The sequence below is a fragment of the Sebastes umbrosus genome, chromosome 3, assembly GCF_015220745.1.
Source record: "Sebastes umbrosus isolate fSebUmb1 chromosome 3, fSebUmb1.pri, whole genome shotgun sequence".
In the NCBI taxonomy this organism is placed as follows: domain Eukaryota; kingdom Metazoa; phylum Chordata; class Actinopteri; order Perciformes; family Sebastidae; genus Sebastes; species Sebastes umbrosus.
Window position 1 is genome coordinate 10411352 of NC_051271.1, and position 20308 is coordinate 10431659.

General features: G+C 35.2%; 3 protein-coding genes across 3 annotated transcripts; 1 reads left to right on the top strand and 2 right to left on the bottom strand.

The window, feature by feature from the left end:
- Window positions 1-1998: 1998 nt before the first annotated feature.
- Window positions 1999-5037, bottom strand: LOC119485885 (retinal cone rhodopsin-sensitive cGMP 3',5'-cyclic phosphodiesterase subunit gamma-like). The gene is made up of 3 exons (XM_037765709.1): window positions 4888-5037; window positions 2990-3107; window positions 1999-2668 (listed from the first exon to the last, which is right to left on the bottom strand). The coding sequence occupies exons 2-3, from the start codon at window positions 3097-3099 to the stop codon at window positions 2551-2553; spliced, it is 228 nt and encodes a 75-aa protein (XP_037621637.1). The 5' UTR covers window positions 3100-3107; window positions 4888-5037; the 3' UTR covers window positions 1999-2550.
- Window positions 5038-7859: 2822 nt separating this feature from the next.
- LOC119485887 (retinal cone rhodopsin-sensitive cGMP 3',5'-cyclic phosphodiesterase subunit gamma-like) lies at window positions 7860-9244 on the top strand. The gene is made up of 3 exons (XM_037765711.1): window positions 7860-8019; window positions 8720-8835; window positions 8967-9244. Exons 2-3 carry the CDS (start codon window positions 8732-8734, stop codon window positions 9082-9084), a joined length of 222 nt encoding a protein of 73 aa, XP_037621639.1. The 5' UTR covers window positions 7860-8019; window positions 8720-8731; the 3' UTR covers window positions 9085-9244.
- Window positions 9245-12502: 3258 nt separating this feature from the next.
- LOC119485886 (retinal cone rhodopsin-sensitive cGMP 3',5'-cyclic phosphodiesterase subunit gamma-like) lies at window positions 12503-13819 on the bottom strand. The gene is made up of 3 exons (XM_037765710.1): window positions 13662-13819; window positions 12908-13023; window positions 12503-12780 (listed from the first exon to the last, which is right to left on the bottom strand). Exons 2-3 carry the CDS (start codon window positions 13009-13011, stop codon window positions 12663-12665), a joined length of 222 nt encoding a protein of 73 aa, XP_037621638.1. The 5' UTR covers window positions 13012-13023; window positions 13662-13819; the 3' UTR covers window positions 12503-12662.
- Between the last annotated feature and the right edge of the window lie 6489 nt (window positions 13820-20308).

A 20308-nucleotide genomic window follows, 5' to 3' on the forward strand; every position in this document is an offset into this window, starting at 1 on the left:
TCAAAATGCGCTAAAACGGAGCGTTTCAGACAGAGGGTAAATACAGGCATATTCAGGCTGACAGTATGAGGAAAATAAAGTTTTTTTGGAACATTACAGCATGTAAACATGTTCTAGTAGAAACACAAAATACAAGTATGAACCTGAAAATGAGCATGATATGTCCCCTTTAAATCTTAATGTTGATCGTCAAGTAAGTAGCTATACATTAAACCTGCAGCAGATTTCTTTGGTTGCTTGATGGCAGTGGAAACCGGCAACACTTACATATCATCTTTTAAAGGATAACTTCAGTTTTTTCCACCTGGACCCTATTTTCCCATGTTTTTTTGTCTAAGTGACTAATTGGGACAACATTAGGTCCAGTATTTAAGGAGAACGCTGCAGCCGCCAGCTGCTAAACAAGCTGTGATGTAATCATTTGGGGCAACCTGGCACCGTCAGTTTACGTCCACTAAAAGTGCTTGTTTTTGCATCTGACAGGCTCAGATTGTTGTCATAAGTTTCTAATAACATTATGGAAAGGACCCTATGGAGAAATTAAACGTTTTTTTTTACCGTTTGCTTGTTCCGGTCTGTTTGTTATTGTGTTTCTCGCTCAAAGAAGTCTGAAATCTTGCGTCTCGTCCACATTGTCAAAATCATCTAAATATTCAGCCATGATATTGAAAATCTTTAGATAACACTAAGCTACGCTTTTCTGTACTCCAACACAACAAACTCTGACAACACCGGTGTCCCGTGGCGCTCCTCTCTCTCCAAAACTCACTCACATTTCCACCGTTGTCGTTTGGCAACCAGTCACATGACACAATGACAAACAGAAAGCAAAAGGTAAGAAAAACATTTCTCTGTAAGGTCCGTTCCATAACCTCGACCGTGACAAACCAGAAAAAACAAAAAAAACAATCAGAAAAGCACATTTGTCTAGTGGCAATGGGAAAGGAGTTTATCACCTATTTTTAGCGTTTTATCCCACTTTTATGTGCACATTTTTTGTTAATTTAAAAGTGTACATTTTCCAGGGACAGTCCCCATTTTTGGAGGCCTATATGTAATTTACGTATGTAATCTATTGATTAAAAGAAATCAGTCACAGTGAATAAGTTACTGTCGGGGTAGAAATGTGTTACTTTGACACGTGTGTCTCACTGTTTATTATGATCAGTTAGGGCTGTGACAAATGTCGGGTTTCTTTACATTCAAAACTTCTATTACGTTTTTTGAAGGAACCTTCGAACTTCTTTTTATGACGTCATGACCCTAAAAAAACAAATGGAGAACATTTTTGTTTTATGTAACTATGGTGCTGTCCCCGGCTGGAGCTGTCCCCGGAAACGTCTTTTCAAGCCAGGTGAGTAACAATCGTTTGACATACGCTATTAATGATGTCACAATTTATTATATAGATTATCTGCTATATATGTTTTCTGTTACAGAGTAGAGATGAAGAAGAGTGAAGGAGAAGAGAAAAGGTAAAGATATGATCACAGAGCCTGCCGATTTATTATTCCAAACAATGTCTCTGTCTTGTACATATATATAATAAAATACACTGTATTGAACCTTCGTAGTTTGACCACAGCTTCCCATAGCTTCAGTCACCATGGTGCTGTAAACTGTGATTTTCTGACACCTAATTTTATCAGTCGGCCTGCACCAGAGTTTATTAAAGTACAACAGTTACCACGGTCAAAATAAATGAAACCGTAATTGTTTAAACGTTATTTGGTCATTCTACTGGACAAATAAAATTTGACATGTCATTAGGATACTGTACATGATCTGGGAGTCATGGATGTCTGTACAAAATTTCATGGCAATCCATCCTGTAGGCTAGTTGTTGAGATATTTTAATGTGGACCCAAGTGGTGGACCGGCCGACCGATATAAATATTGATTATAGCAGCTTTAATGATCCAGATATTAGTATATTATTTGTTATAGGTTTTCAGAAATTCCCAATTGAGTTCTAATTTGTGCTTAAAGAAGACAACATTTCATTGGGGAAAAATATTTATTGAAGGTTCTACTCACTATCCTGTTGATAGTGTGGACAAATTTACATTCAGAGGTCGTAAAAATACAAATTCATATACATCATAAACAGCTGTACATTAAAAAGCAATAGCTCCAAAGGGGAGTGGGGTCATGGAGTAGAAAAGGCAGGATAGAGGAGCAAAGGTTCAGTGGTGATATACTGCAAACAGTGATCCAACCTGCTTACACAACAGATTTAGTCCACTGTCTCTCAGAAATATACAAGCCGGGTGCAAAGTATGGGGGAGGAAGTTTGGAGTTACTTCTAGAAGCATGGACACCTCAGTGAAGTTTATGTATATATTCATAAATAATTGTGATATGTAGCTTTTTAAAATCGCATTTTGGGCGTCAATCTTTGTGCAATGTTTCCCAAAGCCCACGTGGGCCGAACACATCGTCAGACATCAGGGCAGGTATGAAGGAGAACAGGGCGAGAGGGGAGGACATGGGCGACGGAAAATCAGTGCAGGAAGGTAAAGTTTCTGTGGTGAAAATGCTGCGGGTCTTCTAGACGATTCCATATTTCGCCAGGTCGCCGAGCTCCAGGTCCCCGTAGGCTTCCCATGGGCAAACCACTGTGATGTCTGTGCCGAGACCCTCCATGCCGGGGATGTCGTCTCCGAATCTGAAAAAGAAACACAAGCGTGTCTTAATTTAATTTAATATGCGGCTTTCAGTTGTGGAAGAAGTATTTAGATCCTGTAGGCTATATAAAAGTACCAATACAACAATGTGAACAATCACTGGGTTCATTTTATTTAAGATTATTACTCGTTGTTGTTTTTTAATGTAGAATTTAAATCAGAAAAGTAACTTTAGCTGTCAGATAAAAGTTGCAGAAAATGGAAATACTCAAGTAAAGTACAAGTACCTCAACACTGTAATTGAAGTACAGTACTAGTAAGAAAATGTCTTTAGTTACTTTTGACATTAAGGTCCATCTTACCCTTTCTGGCCTGGTTTTGGGGCCTTGCTCTTGAAGGTACGAGCAGCCCTCTGCTTGAACTTGGGAGGTGCCTTCTTGTCGGCGGGAACTGCAACACCTGCGTCTGCCATCTTTTACACTGAGAGAGAGAAAAACAATTAAAAGTAAATTTGTATGTCTTGATGTTTAAGATCCTTCCTCCTCTAAGCCCCTCTGCTCTTTGCTTGTATGATATACATAACATTCCCAAATTAGGTCAAACCATTAACTAAAGCTGTCATAAAGCTTCCTCAGACCCTGTTAGCTATTCTAGTTAGTTAGTCTATTTTTACACCTTGGCTTTAAAGATTACTCTTGGCCATGTTGCAGCCTGGTCATCTTCACTAAGTTCACCTAATTCCCCAGTGGGTCAACACGCATGCTGTGTATTGAGAATAATAAATCCTGAGTTTAAAGAGATTTTACCCCCAACAACTAATTTACAATCTGCTTTAATCCGACCTTTTTCTGACCTCAGCTATAAGCCTTATTTTACAGGGAATCTCAGCAGTGCTGTGGACTTTGACCTCTCTGATGGCGTCTTTGAACACGCAAACAATTCTAGTTATTTTGTGGAATCTGCCCTAAAGTCTCAGTTAACAAATTCTTAAAATTCACACCCACTTCTTAGTTACAGTATGCTCCTGCTTTTAATTATCCACAGCAAACAATGTAAGCAGTGTGCAGATATACAGTATGTGTGTAATGTTCTTCTACTCAACACAACTAATACTATAGCATCCGTGTTATCTCCAACACATACTGATGAAAGTACCCAAAGACATCTTTTTTTAATTGTTTTTAGCTTCATTAACGAGGATGCTCCCTTGAAATCTAAATCTCTTTTTTTTTTTTTTTTTAAATTGCTGTCCAATTATTTAACATAAACCAGCAGAGATTCAACATTTACTGTATGAATAATAATAATAATAATAATAAGGAAGGGAGGAGAAAAATGCATGCAAAAAATTGTTTAATTGATGATGATTTCCTGTAATGTGCCCATCAGAATCTAAAGTTTTAGAAACGGAGATGTGCCAGATCCTTGCTTGACACTAGCGAGACAGCCTCTGTTTTATTGTCTCACTGGTTTCTTTCTATTTTCTTTATTATTATTCTTTATTAGTTTTGTCTGTTTTAATTAGTTTTTACTTATTGCTAACACTCATGCCATTAGGCTACTGTTATTGCATGATGTTGCATACATAATCAATCCCCCTTACGGCAGATGAACAGACATTTTTAAAATAAGTCCTGACAGCAATCAAAGGTCATTCTCCACTTAAAACCTCTCTTTAAAGCAAATTAAATTGTCTTTCATAAAATCAGGCTTTTCAAGCAATGATATATACGTTTCTGGTAATTCTTTTTTCTTTTTCAGTTGAGTAATTGCCAGAATATGTCTTAAACCTGCAGATTAAAAGGAATACCTTCGGAGGAGTTAATGCCCAGATATTGCAGGGCCTCCATAAGGTAAAACGTAAGTAGCTACTTTAAGTAAATTTTACTTGTATAAAACTTCAAAACAGTATTTACAAAGTGCCTTACAAAAAGGAGAAAAGTAAAAGAGACAGATAAGATAATGTATAAAACAAACAAAAAAACAATTTGGTTTTCAGGTGCTTTAAAAAATGTAAAAACTGACTTGGCTTCTTGGAGAGGCAACAACAGCACATCCCAAGTAAAGATAACTTTAACTCTACAATAATAAGTTATATTTCTACAATTTAAAGATCACATCCATGATGTAAACATCACAGTATCTATTTGATCTCATGCTTTCTCAGCACTTTCCTGCTCTAATTTAACCTTAATCCTTACAGCAGAATCGAATGTTAGCCAAAACTGGCAGCAAAGAGAAGATCAGAGTTGGATCTTACCTGGTTTTTGTAGTTGGCTTCTGGCTGATGTCTCTCTGGTCAGTTTGTGTCTTTCTGGTCTCTGCCCTGGTGTCTTCTTATATACACCCCCTACTAATCCCCCTGACATGTTTACCTATGATTTTCTGTCCCCTCTGCTCTATTAGATTAAGGAAGGGGGCTCAAAAAGGTGTGTCGTGCCATGTGAAGACGTCTGCAGCATTACATAATGAAGCATCTCTGAGGAAAAACACAATTGGATTTACTGGATTATGTAAGTTGTTTTGGAACCTGATATTCTTTTCTGAATAAGTGCATTTTAAAAAAACAATTAGATATAATTGTAAAATAATAAATCGTAATGCAACAACAACAATAAATTCAGTTCACAGTTGAGTTTTAACACACAAACATTGAATTGTTAAAGCTCATTCATGACCTTGAAAACAATTATTTGACAGAAAAATCTTAACTCAAGGTCCATTACTACTCCACAGCTTTCACCCCACATCTCACAGTCTTAATCAACTAACTAGAAAACGATGACAAATATAGAAAATGGATTTAAATTAAGTTTTTCTTCGTCAAATACCATAAATAGTGAAGATTTTGGGGCAAAATTGGATGCTATGACAAAATCATGGAGTGTATCTTTAATGTTTGACCCTCAGACATGTCTTTTCATGTCACATTAATAATTGTTCTGTTCAGTTGTCAGATATTATCTCAGTATTGTCCGTCTTTAACTTAAGTCCATGTCATGAGGTGAGGGATTAAGAGCTGATCGGTTAAGTGTTCTTTAGTGATGGACCTCGAGGCTAAGAGCTTCTCTGCTCTTACGTAACATGCCTCAGATCATCGTGCTAGTTAAGTCTGGACACATGTTTGTTTACAAATAAGGTTAAATATATCTCGATCCTTTCCCTTACAAAAAAGAAGTATACCTTAAGTTTATTTTATGAAGTAAACTTCTGTATATTCCCAAGTATACTTTATGTAATATTATACTAATATCAATGTACAAATAGTATACCTGTAAGTGTACAACTTCAATACTTCTTAGGACTAAAGTGGCCCACGTTTTAGTTTATGAAAGTAAGTATACTTTAAATTTAAGAGAAGTAAACTTTGAGTACACAACTAGTTTGCATCCAAGTTGTATTTTGTACTGCAACTATAATATGAACGATACTACAAGTGAACTTACAGGTAAACTGTTCGTTTACTAGTTATATACTTGTAGCCCATTTTGTAGTTTATGAAAGTACACTTTAAAGTATTCTCTCAGTAAACTACTAGTTTAATAGTTTTTACTGCAAGTATACTTGTAAGTTTTCTTAAGTGAACTTATAGTACTTGGCCAAATATACTTTTCTGTATAATTTTCAGTATAGGCCAAATTTACTTTGACTTTTCTGTATACCTGCCAACACTTAGACTTTTCAGTATACTTGTCGGTATAAGCCAAGTATACGTACTGTTAGTATAATTTCGTTAAGTTTATCTTTTATACTTACATATAAAGTAATCTGAAAGCATACTCTCTTATTTTATGTTTAAAAGAAGTATACTAATAGCATACTTGAGTAAACTTCTTTTTTGTAAAGGTTATTTACGTAAAAGTAGAAATACCATAGACTAAAAATACAACATTACAAGAAAAATTCCTGAATTCATAATGTTACTAAAGTAAGTATAAAAGTACTCATTATGCAGAATGGCTCCTTTTAAAGTGTTATAGAAAATTATATTATTCTGTTTTATTTTATTTTTTATCACTAACGAATACATGTAAGAGCATTTTAATGTAGTTGCTCAAATAAAGTATGAGTACGTCAAAATTGTATTTAAAGGCACTCTATACGATATCTAGAGCATTAATATAGCAGCAAATAATTAATTGTAAAGATATAGAGGAGAAATGTCTACCTGAGCAGAGAATGAAGTAACTCTTTCTCAGAGCTTCTCTGTGCTTCGTTGACATCGCCGGGCCGGCTGCACTTGCTTTTAGTGTGTGTGAGTGCATGTGAGCGTCTTCCACTGGCGAGCTTGAGGCTGCCACTCTTTACTGCGCTCATACGGTGGTTACAGCTGATAACGCCGTTGGTCGCATAAACGTAGCACCAAACCTCCGTTTCCCCTCAGGTAAACACTGTTAGCTCTGTCAACACTGTTACCTTTGTTTTCGCTGTTAGAACCGTTAGCTGCGAGCCGCCAGCTCAGCTTTTGACATATTGAGAGCCATGCGGAGGCAATAAATATGCTCCCAATCTCATATTTAGCACCTTTAAGTGGAGGACTTGAGTAAAAACACTTACATTCCACCAGTGGTAGTGGGATGCTACAGAGGAAAAACAAAGGGAAAAGGACATGAGCTGTCAAATGCAGAAAAGTGAGACAATGTCTTTTTCATTTATTATTTATAAAGGCTTCAGAGCAGCTGCTGATTCATACCCTTTGTGTGTTCTTCAAGTTATTGAGTGTCTGTACTTGTGCACATTTAGCATAACACATTTTATCACTTTTCTGCATTCGATGGCTCCCCTTCTTTTTTCTTTGTGGCCTGTTATCACTAACATGTTTGGGACATGTTTTCCTGTTTTTGTAGCTATATATAGTAAAAAACAAAGGTTAACCATGACATTGTTTTACACCTGCAGTTAGTTTTCATATACAGTAAATAAATGACTAAACCACAATAAGCAGTTACTGCACTGTAATAAAATGCTAGAGTTTGATGCAGAGGGGTGCAGTATGTGGTGGGCTGTGACAGACAGACAGACAGACAGAATATCTTTCAGCAGATTTTTTGGCTTTTGATAGTCATGCTAATTACTGTCACTCACTCCTGCCAATAAATGACACCTCCATAATTCACTTCAATTCACACGTTGACAGATGTATCTACAGTAACTTGAAATACACCTTGTATTTATATCTCGCTCTTCTTCATCTCATCTATTCGTGGCTGAGCTGGTACAGAAGAGGACTGAGCCGAGTTGGCACATGCAACCATAACAGAACATCTGAGGGGATTATAGCCGCTCGGAGGACTTTAAAAAGGGAAAGTCGGACAGAGGAAATCCACAACTGAGAAACAAGCGAAGCTCATCAGACAGCATCAGAGAAAACACGCTGAGACTTCAACTAAAGGTAAGATGCAATTTCCTTCAACTCTTGTACAGGGAGGCCTTTACTGCTTTGATAACATGGGATGCTTCAGCGAAGAGAAAGACAGACAGAGTGATGCTTTATAGCTTTTTTCTTGAGTATCATGGATGAAAAGGAGCTGAAATCAAATCTAAGATTCTTACTGAGAAGACTTCATGAAGAGTATAGTTGTTTGTGCTCCTTCTTGTTGGTACAGCTCGAGGCCCGGCCTCTATTTCTTTATAATGTCCTCTTTATACTTGATGGATTTGGATGAACCCAGAGGAGTTTGAAGACAGGCTGCAGTTGTTTTGTTTGTTTTTTTATCAATACTTAATGCATTTATGCTTTAGTATTATGTCTGGATGTTTACTATAATGACACCTCTATAGAGAGGAGATTATTGGTTGATGGTAGCAGAGGAATCTGCCGAGGAAAGGCACATTTATTTGACAGCACCTTTCAACAGCAAGGCCATTCAAAGTGCTGTATATCAGACTGGAAAAAGCTTTAAGACAAGATATAAAATAAACACAAAGCAATATAAAAAGACACATGTAAATAAGATTTTATAGAAGTAAACCAAATTGAATAAATGTTGCAGTGCAAGATATTAATTAATAGTTACATTAGATACATTTTATTTAATACAAAGCAGTAGCTACCATGGATCTCATATGTTTTGTTTCTTTTTCTTTTTCAGTAACTCATCGAAATGGCAGATGTTGCAGTTCCCGCTGACAGGAAGGCTCCTCCCAAATTCAAGGCGAGGGCCGCTCGTACCTTCAAGAGCAAGGCGCCTAAACCCGGCCAGAAGGGGTGAGATGGATTTAAGATCACAGAACCACACATAAAATATACACAAGTCTTTTCTATATTTGCCATTTGCGACTTTCAAGCGAAAACTTGTATCTCTCAGTTTGTACTCATCAGATCTTTTTTGCACTCAGATTCGGAGACGACATCCCCGGCATGGAGGGTCTCGGCACAGACATCACAGTGGTTTGCCCATGGGAAGCCTACGGGGACCTGGAGCTCGGCGACCTGGCGAAATATGGAATAGTTTAGTCCTCTTCCCTCTCCCTTTACCCAAACTGCTACTATTGTCCCTCATGTATTCTAACTGTTGACTGAGCAGCTGAACATCTTGTACTTGTGCGCTCTACAGAGGAGCTAGCTTTTGATTATTTAAAGATTTGACCTGGAATAAAAGAAATCTAGCACTCCCTCTTGTCTCCTGGACTTTATCTGCCCCTGCCTTTCCACCAGTTCTCCATCGTCCTCGTAACGAGTGGTGTCAGCAGCTTTGGACCTCAGCTTGTATTTTCCACAGAGGAAAACAATAAAGAGAATATGTGGAGAATATATTATATGAAAGAGGGTTGGATATCTGTTATTGTGATATCCAGGTAATGTTTTCCTCTTCCACCTCGTCTCCTCAAAGCTGCTGATTCAACATACACAGATGTCTATTTTGTGTATTAGTTATGCCAAATTTTATTTTTTATAAGAAAGTCTATAACTCCCTTCACTCTTCAGTGAAACAGATCATCTGTATATTTTGTCAGTAGAGAGGAACAATCTCATAAACACAATAAATATCAATATTTTGAATAGAACTTCTGTCTTTGCGTCCTTCCTATTATTAACACCACATGCTACACATAACGAAACACATAAAAATAATAACCAAAAAACATCAACAACAACAAAAAAACACAAATACATGTAGTTTGGCCTCTTGTGTCTCTCACTCTTCATATTTTCTGGCTTCAGAGTACAATATAATAGTACAATTTGTGCATAATAACTGTGATACTGACACTGATGTGGCCATCATTTTTTATTCGCTGTCAGACTTGCATATTTAAAAAAAATGTATATAATTCACTGAATTTTTAAAAATAAATCTGGCTTCAAGGACAGAGAGCGAGGGAGAATAAAAGAAGTTGACTGAAGCTGCTGTTGCCGTGGGAACCAAAGCTGCTTATTCACTGTAAGTATAGAGTCTATTGTTTTTCTCCACAAGTATGTTAAAGAGAGGGTTTAACAGAGAAGATTAACAGTTTTAATATCAATACAAACACCACTTGTCGACAAACATCAAGTTATCATCTATTTTTTAAAAGTTTTTAAGGAAGTAAGAAAGTATTTAACAACAGACAAAGGGACAATGCCTCGTGCAACGTGGCATAAATAATGCAAACATCAGTTCAAAACCTTTGGCCACTTCATTAGCGAGGTCCTGGCAGACCCACGAGGAGTTGCAAGAAGATATTGCTTCGATTTAAGAGGTCACCAGACACAAGGTTGAGAACCACTGCTCTACAGAAAGCTGTTGTACGGGATTCATATATTAAAGTCAATGCAATGCAGATACATCTGGTTTTATCTGCTGAGGTTTTGAGACATCAGTCTCTGAGATTTCTGCCTCCAAATCACACACATTTATTCATTCATTCATTCATATTCACACCAATTACTATCCTGATACTGATTGGATCAATTCTGTAGCAGTGAATCACACATGGAGATGATACTATGGTGCACCCATCACAGAGATGAATCCATGTGACGCTCAGCAGCCTGGTGAAATATCTCACATTTAACTTTCTTCCTTCATTTCAAACAGACCTTGTAATCATTTTCCTCCTCTGTGTTCACCCACGTCTCCGCCTTCAGGGGCCCCGCTAATGAAGTGGCCAAAGGTTGTGAACTGATGTTTGCTATATTTATGCCACATTGCACGAGGCACTGTCCCTTTTGTCTGCTCGCTGTTTAGAGGCTCAAACAGCTAATTGGTGCAGTGACATGAATGCGCATTGATATCTGGAGGCCACACACACAGACAGAGAGAGAGAGAGAGAGAGAGAGAGACATTAACACCAACAAAAATGTTACCAGAGGAGCTGCTATTGTGTAGATTACATATCAGCTTTGGTTGAACTAAGTACACCTAAATATTGTGTCTAAGTACGTCTGTAAGATACTCATACTTTCCTTGAGTATTTCCTTTTTATACTCCTTTAGACTTCTACTTCTGTCCTATTCAGAAGAAGTACTTTTTTATGAATAATAGTTTACTCTGCAGATTAAGATTTTATATACCAAACCTATAATAATTTTATGAAATGATGCATCGTTACAGATTAAACTACCCAATAGTTAATAAACTAGTTGATCTTTACCTCTCCAAATACAACAGCAAAATGTGACTTACACCGTAATGCATCAATAATAATGAATGCAATGATATAATATGTAATATAACACTGTGGCCCACATTACGAGTTTTTTTTTAGCTGTTTTCACAGGCTGATTCCTCCTAAAGTTAACTAAACTGAACTTCATGTTTAAAATCTGTTGACTCCATATGTATAAGATGTTAATACTACTTCCTCCACTGTACAATATACTGTATATAGGATAGACATGGGGTTGACAAAATAATATAACACTAAATAACCTCTTCCTCATTCTCTTGTGTTCACGTTATGATGTTTGAAGCTGTACCTTTTAAAATGTTATGATAATTCTGTCTTTTTGTACAAATCAACTATAGTTTCTTACTTCTTTAAAAACTTCTTTAAAATGACAGATAGATAATAGATGATAACTTGATGTTTGTTGGCATGTGGTGTTTGTGTTGACATTAAAACTGTTCATCTTCTCTGTTAAACCTTCTCTTTAACGTACTTGTGGAAAAAAAACAATAGACTCTATACTTACTGTGAATAAGCAGCTTTGGTTGCCACGGCAACAGCAGCTTCAGTCATCTTCTTCTATTCTCCCTCGCCCTCTGTCCTCGAAGCCAGATTTATTTTTACAATTTGACTGAATAATATATATATTTTTTATATAATGCGCAAGTGTGGCAGCCCAAAAAAAATTGTCAGTGTCAATAAGTGAGTTATTAAGCACAAATTATACTATTATATTGTACTCTGACGCCAGAAAATATGAACAGTGAAATACAAAAGAGGCCAAACTACATGTATGTAGTTGTTTATTTTGGTTATTGTTTTTTTTATGTGTTGAGTGTGAAATGTTAAAATAATTTTAAACATCAGTGTAGCATGTGGTGTTAATAATAGGAAGGACACAAAGACAGAAGTTCTATTCAAAATATTAACATTTATTGTGTTTATGAGATTGTTCCTCTCTACTGACAAAATATACAGATGATCTGTTTCACTGAAGAGTGAAGGGAGTTATAGACATATTTGGCATAACTAATACACAAAATAGACATCTGTGTATGTTGAATCAGCAGCTTTTAGGTGAAGAGGAAGAGGAAACATTACCTGGATATCACAATGACAGATATCCAACCCTCTTTCATATTACAGAATATATACTCCATTTGATTTATTGTTTTCCTCTGTGGAAAATACAAGCTGAGGTCCAGAGCTGCTGACACCACTCGTTACGAGGACGTTGGAGAACTGGTGGAAAGGCAGGGGCATATAAAGTGCAAGAGACAAGAGGGAGTGCTAGATTTCTTTTATTCCAGGTCAAATCTTTAAATAATCAAAAGCTACCTCCTCTCTAGAGCGCACAAGTACAAGATGTTCAGCTGCTCAGTCAACAGTTAGAATACATGAGGGACAATAGTAGCAGTTTGGGTAAAGGGAGAGGGAAGAGGGCTAAACAATTCCATATTTCGCCAGGTCGCCGAGCTCCAGGTCCCCGTAGGCTTCCCATGGGCAAACCACTGTGATGTCTGTGCCGAGACCCTCCATGCCGGGGATGTCGTCTCCGAATCTGAGTGCAAAAAAGATCTGATGAGTACAAACTGAAAGTCGCTTCACTTGAAAGTCGGCTGAAAATGGCAAATAAAGAAAAGACTATATATTTTATGTGTGGTTCTGTGATCTTAAATCCATCTCACCCCTTCTGGCCGGGTTTGGGCGCCTTGCTCTTGAAGGTACGAGCGGCCCTCGCCTTGAACTTGGGAGGAGCCTTCCTGTCAGCGGGAACTGCAACGTCTGCCATTTCGATGAGTTACTGAAAAAGAAGTAGAACAAAACATATGAGATCCATGGTAGCAACTGCTTTGTATTAAATTAAATGTATGACAATTTATTCATATCTTGTACTTTACTTCAATTAATTTTTGTTTTACTTTATGAAATCCTATTTACATGTCTTTTTATATTGCTTTGTGTTTATTTTATATCTTGTCTAAATGCCTTTTCCAGTCTGATATACAGCACTTTGAATGGCCTTGCTGTTGAAAGGTGCTGTACAAGTAAACATGCCTTGCCTCTGCAGATTCCTTCGCTACCATCAAGGAATAATCTCCCCTTTGTAGAGGTGTCCTTACAGTAAAGTTCCAGACATAACACCAAAGCATAAATGCATCGATAAAAAAAAAAGTACTCCAGTTTTAAGAGGACTTTATAAAGAAATAGAGGCCGGGCCTCGAGCTGTACCAACAAGAAGGCCAGCAGCACAAAGAACTACTCCTTATGAAGTCTTCTCAGTAAGAATCTCAGATTTGATTTCAGCTCCTTTTCATCCATGATACTCAAGAAAAAAGCTATAAAGCATCACTCTGTCTGTCTTTCTCTTCGCTGAAGCATCCCATGTTATCAAAGCAGTAAAGGCCTCCCTGTACCAGAGCTGAGGAAATTGCATCTTACCTTTTGTTGAAGTCTCAGCGTGTTTTTTCTGATGCTGTCTGATGAGCTTCGCTTGTTTCTCAGTTGTGGATTTCCTCTGTCCGACTTTCCCTTTTTAAAGTCCTCCGAGCAGCTATAATCCCCTCAGATGTTCTGACATGGTTGCATGTGCCCACTCGGCTCAGTCCTCTTCTGTACCAGCTCAGCCACGAATAGATGAGATGAAGCAGAGCGAGATATAAATACAAGGTGTATTTCAAGTTACTGTAGATACATCTGTCAACGTGTGAATTGAAGTGAATTATGGAGGTGTCATTTATTGGCAGGAGTGAGTGACAGTAATTAGCATGACTATCAAAAGCCAAAAAATCTGCTGAAAGATATTCTGTCTGTCTGTCTGTCACAGCCCACCACATACTGCACCCCTCTGCATCAAACTCAAAACCATTTTATTATAGTGCAGTAACTGCTTATTGTGGTTTAGTCATTTATTTACTGTATATGAAAAATAACTGCAGGTGTAAAACAATGTCATGGTTAATGTGGGTCACCTTTGTTTTTACTATATATAGCTACAAAAAGTGGGAAAACATGTCCCGAACATGTTAGTGATAACAGGCTACGAAGAAAAAAGAAGGGGAGCCGTCGAATGCAGAAAAGTGATAGAATGTTTTATGCTAAATGTGCACAAATACAGGCACTCAATAACTTGAAGAACACACAAAGGGTGTGAATCAGCAGCTGCTCTGAAGCCTTTTGTAAATAATAAATGAAAAAGACATTGTCTCACTTTTTTTGCATTTGACAGCTCATGTCCTTTTTCCTTTGTTTTTCCTCTATATCATCCCACTACCACTGGTGGAATGTAACTAAGTGCATTCTCTCAAGTACTCTACTTTAGTACTATTTTGATATACTTGTACTTAACTTGAGCAACTATTACATTAAAATGCTCTTACATGTATTCGTTAGTGTATTCTACTACACTTTGAAAGGAGCCGTTCTGCATAATGAGTACTTTTATTTGTGATACATTTTGCTGATTATACGTCTGTACCTTATTAATTCAGGTGTTTTACTTGTAACGGAGTATTTTTAGTCTATGGTATTTCTACTTTTACTTCTACTTTACTTTTCCTTCCACTACTACATTTAATAATAATAGGTCTATATGTTTGATGGTATGGAATATGTAGTTTTTAGTTCCCAGTTTTACAGTTTATTTACTGCCATACAGAGACTTGAAAACAGCAATTTCCAACGAAGCTTCACAGCAGCTCTAGTTTTAAATGACACAGAACACAGCAGTAATTGTCAAATGCTAAAGGTTAGGATATATTTAACCTTATTTGTAAACAAACATGTGTCCAGACTAAACTGGCACAATGATCTGGAGCATATGATGTAAGAGCAGAGAAGCTCTGAGCCCCGAGATCACTCACTGAAGAACACTTAACCGATCAGCTCTTAATCCCTCGCCTCATGACATGGACTTAAGTAATAGAGGGACAATACTGAGACAGTATCTGACAAAGAAACTGAACAAATATTAATGTGACATGAAAAAACATGTCTGAGGGTGGTCAAACATTAAAGACACACTCCATGATTTTTGTCTCAGCATCCAGTTTTTCTACATACTATGACTCTTTTTTCATGGAATGTTACGTCATACTATACTATCACTTTTTCATGAAATTTTTCTATATACTATACTATGATTTTTTTTATTTTTTCGATATACTATACTATGACTTTTTTATTTTTCGACATACTGTTTTTTTGTTATTTTTCGACATACTATACTATGATTTTTTTATTTTTCGACATACTATACTATGATTTTTTTATTTTTCGACATACTATACTATGATTTTTTTATTTTTTCGACATACTATACTATGATTTTTTTATTTTTCGACATACTATACTATGATTTTTTTTATTTTTTCGACATACTATACTATGATTTTTTTATTTTTCGACATACTGTACTATGACTTTTTTATTTTTCGACATACTATACTATGATTTTTTAATTTTTTCGACATACTATGATTTTTTTATTTTTTCGACATAATATACAACGACTTTTTTATTTTTCAACATACTATACTATGATTTTTTTTTATTTTTTCGACATACTATACTATGATTTTTTTATTTTTCGACATACTGTACTATGACTTTTTTATTTTTCGACATACTATACTATGATTTTTTTATTTTTCGACATACTGTACTATGACTTTTTTATTTTTCGACATACTATACTTTGATTTTTTTATTTTTCGACATACTATACTATGACTTTTTTATTTTTCGACATACTGTACTATGACTTTTTTATTTTTCGACATACTATACTATGATTTTTTTTATTTTTTCGACATACTATACTATGATTTTTTTATTTTTCGACATACTATACTATGATTTTTTTTATTTTTTCGACATACTATACAATGACTTTTTTATTTTTCGACATACTATACTATGATTTTTTTTATTTTTCGACATACTATACTATGATTTTTTTATTTTTCGACATACTATACTATGACTTTTTTTATGAAATTCTACGACATACTATACTTTGAATATATAAAATGAATTTCTTTGACATGATATACTATGATTTTTTCTCATGAAAATTTCATGAAATTTTTCGACAAACTGTACTATGACTTTTTTCATGAAATTTTTCGACATACTATAATATGACTTTTTTTTCGACATACTATACTATGACTTTTTTTGTCATAGTGTAGTATGTTGAAAAAAATGCAAAAAAATCATAGTATAGTTTGTTGAATTTTTTTTTAAAAAGTCATCGTGTAGTATGTAAAAAAAACCCCCCACAAAAAAGTCACTGTATAGTATGTCAAAGAAATCATAGTATTGTATTTTGAAAAAAATGCAAAAAAGTCGTAGTATAGTATGTCAAACAAATTAAAAAAAAGTCATAGTATAATATGTTGAAATAAAATCCAGGAAAGTCATATATAGTATGTCGGAAAAAAAGTCAGAGTATGTTGGGAAAATGTTACATTATAGTCTGTTGAAAAAAAAATGGAAAAAAGGCATAGTATAGTATATTGAAAAAGGTATTAAAAAGGTATGTCAAAAAATATCCAAAAAAGTCATAGTATAATATGTCGAAATAAAACCAGAAAAGTCAATTAATGTCGAAAAAAAGTCATAGTATCGTTTGTCAAAAAAAATCATAATATAGTGTGTTGCAAAAAAGTCATAGTATAGTATTTTGTAAAAAGTCATAGTATAGTATGTTGAAAAAAATACAAAAAAGAAAGTATTTCAACATACCATAGTGTGTTGAAAGATGTTTTAAAAATCCATAGTATAGTTTGTCGAAAACAGTCATAAAAAAAAAATCATAGTATTTTATGTCAAAAAAAGTAAAAAAAAAAAAAAAAAAAAGTCATAGTCTAGTATTTTGAAAAAAGTCACAAAAACAGTTATTGTATACTTTGTGAAAAAAGTTAAAAAGTAAAAAAAAAAAAAAGCCAGGGTATAGTATGTTGAAAAAAGTCATAAAATGTCATAGTATAGTACTAGTATAGTAGTAATATAAAATTGTCATAGTATATCATAATCCAAACGATTCTGAGATAATATGTACTTTCAGTATTTAAAAAATAAAGCCACATATCAATAAATTTCTGGTTGTTTAGGCCCACCATGGTAATTACTAATTTGAGCTAAAAGTTCAACTTTTTTCTATCTTGATGCCAGCAATTTCATAAAAATATTGAGCTAATTACTGAGTCATAAGGGCATTCAGAATGCATGACATGGTAGTTTTTTGTTTTTCATCAAGTTACAGACAAATTATGGGTGATCATTAGTTTATTTACTTATTTTTCAAAATGTTCCCACACTGATTAGTTGCAATTTCATTTTAGTTGTGGACAAATTACCTGGTATTTTTTTTTTTTCTGGCCTGTAGTTTACAGTGTCACCTCATGTCTTTAGTCCTTGTATCACTACCACCCCCCCCACTGATGCAGATTCTGTATCTCCTACAGAGATGAAGGATTATACAGTGTCATATGGGTAATTAAAGTGTCAGAGGGCTTCCCCATCCTCTGTGGACCCCTGACATAACCATCAGGCAGCCTGTAAGCTGTTTCCAACCCACACATGAAATCCATACTGCAAACGCTCCCACACAGCTGACACCGTGACCAACATCATATTAGTCCTCCACCGTCAGCGTTTTCACACTCCAGACCAAACATCCCACTCACAAAAATATCAGAGAAATTTGGGACATCATTTTTTTTTTATATATTTAGATAATTTTAGATTATACAATCGTATTATTTTTATTTTTTATCATATGTCTTTTTACCGAAGTGTTTTGCTTATATGGCTGTTTTGGTTTTCTTCAGTCTTTTGTTGCAGATACAGTATTCTTGTGTGAACTGAAGTAATTATTTAAACAATCTTCTTTGTTAATGTGTGTCTAGTTTCTGAATGTTTCTCAATCTCCATGACAAATGAAGTTGAAGTTTTACATGTGCACATTGCATAAGTGAGACACTGGTTGTGAGAGAAGAAGCACAGCAGCAGGGTCTGAGGATTATTACCACATGATGTGAGACCTCTGCACTCCGAGGCTGTGTCAAAGCCTAACAGGGTTAAAAGTTGTGTAAGTGATGACTGAGAAATCGCGACAGCTTTAACCTGGCCACGATCTAAATACCAGTAATCCATCAGATTATGATTTCGACCACTAAACTAAACTCTCTGTCTGCATGCAAAGTTAAAGAAGCATCTGTTAAGACAGATTCTGTCCTAATATCTATCCACCAACTTCCTCCATGTTTAGCAAAGCTGTAATCTAAAGCTTTTTTTTAATTCAATAGATATAAACAGCCTTTTTCAAAATCTGGCACAGAGGGATTGTTTGAATTTTATATATTGTTTAACACAAATTAATTTTGTTCTGACTTTCCACTACAGATTAAAAAAGAAAAGAAAAAAGAAAGCAAATTAACCTGTTATATGTGTCGGACTATGTTGGCAAACACATTTTTTATTTTTTTTTCCATCATCATTTGCTCACAAAATGTCGTCAAAATCCATTCAGAGAAAAAGCTTATGTAACAAATCAGATATTTTAGTTTCTGCCACTGTCATGTAAGTGTCTGCACATTGTAAATATCACTTTTGCTTTGTTTATTTGCAGCACCAACTATATGAGCAACTGGGCCTGTAATTTGAACCTAAACTGCATCTTTTCTGAGTCTGCTGAACACTTCACACCTCACTACTTCCTCAAGAAATTGCCAAAGACAACTTTTTAAAAATCTATTTCTGCCCTTCCTACATTTTTCTGTCTTTCATTTTCATTGTTCTACCATTCTCTAAGTTTGCTTTTGTGTCAGGAATGCTATAAACACAAACTTTACAGCAGAAGAAGTGTTTCGGCGCTGTTATAATTTTAAGATGGTGAAATGCTGTTTGTTGCCTTTGAAAATGCAACTAAAAGAGAGACATAGAGCAGCACTGTGAAATAAAATCTTAAATGAGACATTTATGCAGAGATACAGACAATTAGAGGTTACTTCAATACTACAAATAGAGAACAGACACAGAATCTTCACCGCTGTACAAAAAGTTACAGCCTAAAGTCACTAAAAGTTACAGAAAATATTTTTTTGTCACGATTTTTGTCCACCCAAAGTTACAGAGTAGCCTTACTTTACCTCACTGGGTATAATATTTTTTATAAATATTTTGTACATATGGGGTACCAAAGAAATACTCAGAAAACATATAAACCTATATATATAATGTTTGAAAAAAATACAGAAACATTAATATTATATCAATAATATGTACTCCATATTTAAAAACGTTTTACATTGCAATTACCTACATTTTTATTTCGTAAATATGTCATAATCTAAAAATAAGTGACAATATAAATAGTAGTCGACCACTGTTACCTCGTTGTTCCTGCCTTGTTACTCAGTGGTAATACTACTTTACCTTATAATTATTAAATGAAAAGGTATACTTAGTAATTTCAAAAATACTTCCAATGTAATTTACATCCAAGTCCCTCTCAAAAACAAAGTATAATAAGCATATTATGGATACCCAGTATACACTAAATAATGCACAGTCATTGTGGGCTGTAATCTAGATGTTTACCTTTCACTGTGCCGTGACGCTACAGAGACAGACTAAGTGTTTGTAAGAAGCTTTATTTTGATGTCACATGTATGTGCATCTCACAGAAGTCATAAGTCTATGACGCTGGGTGTTGTCCTAATTTGCAGTATTAGTGTTGCCCTGTTTCCCTTAAGCCCCATGTCAACATACATCACATGCACCAACCATGAAAATAAGGTGAGACCCTTAACAGCTTGGAACAACACTTTTTTTAAAATCTCAGACGACGTTTGTTGTTGTGATAATATACAAGTTATCAGTCTATAGTAATAATTCCCCCACTACATGAGTTATATCATTATTGCTCTAATTAGTCTTCATGCACTGAACACATTACGACATTTAACTTGTAGCAACAGCTTTAGGACGCTATTTTTATGTTTGTTTGTTTGTTTGTTTGTTTCATAATCAGAATAACCTTTTTTATTTAGTATTTGGATTTTATTGACCCAACAGAAAGT

Bases quoted from the DNA above. Each gene is read 5' to 3' on its own strand.
- LOC119485885 (XM_037765709.1), bottom strand. From the start codon at position 3,099: ATGGCAGACGCAGGTGTTGCAGTTCCCGCCGACAAGAAGGCACCTCCC. The intron at 2,669-2,989 runs GTAAGATGGACC...TTTCTTTTTCAG, and splicing joins CCAAAACCAGGCCAGAAAGG to ATTCGGAGACGACATCCCCG.
- LOC119485887 (XM_037765711.1), top strand. From the start codon at position 8,732: ATGGCAGATGTTGCAGTTCCCGCTGACAGGAAGGCTCCTCCCAAATTC. The intron at 8,836-8,966 runs GTGAGATGGATT...TTTTGCACTCAG, and splicing joins CCTAAACCCGGCCAGAAGGG to ATTCGGAGACGACATCCCCG.
- LOC119485886 (XM_037765710.1), bottom strand. From the start codon at position 13,011: ATGGCAGACGTTGCAGTTCCCGCTGACAGGAAGGCTCCTCCCAAGTTC. The intron at 12,781-12,907 runs GTGAGATGGATT...TTTTGCACTCAG, and splicing joins CCCAAACCCGGCCAGAAGGG to ATTCGGAGACGACATCCCCG.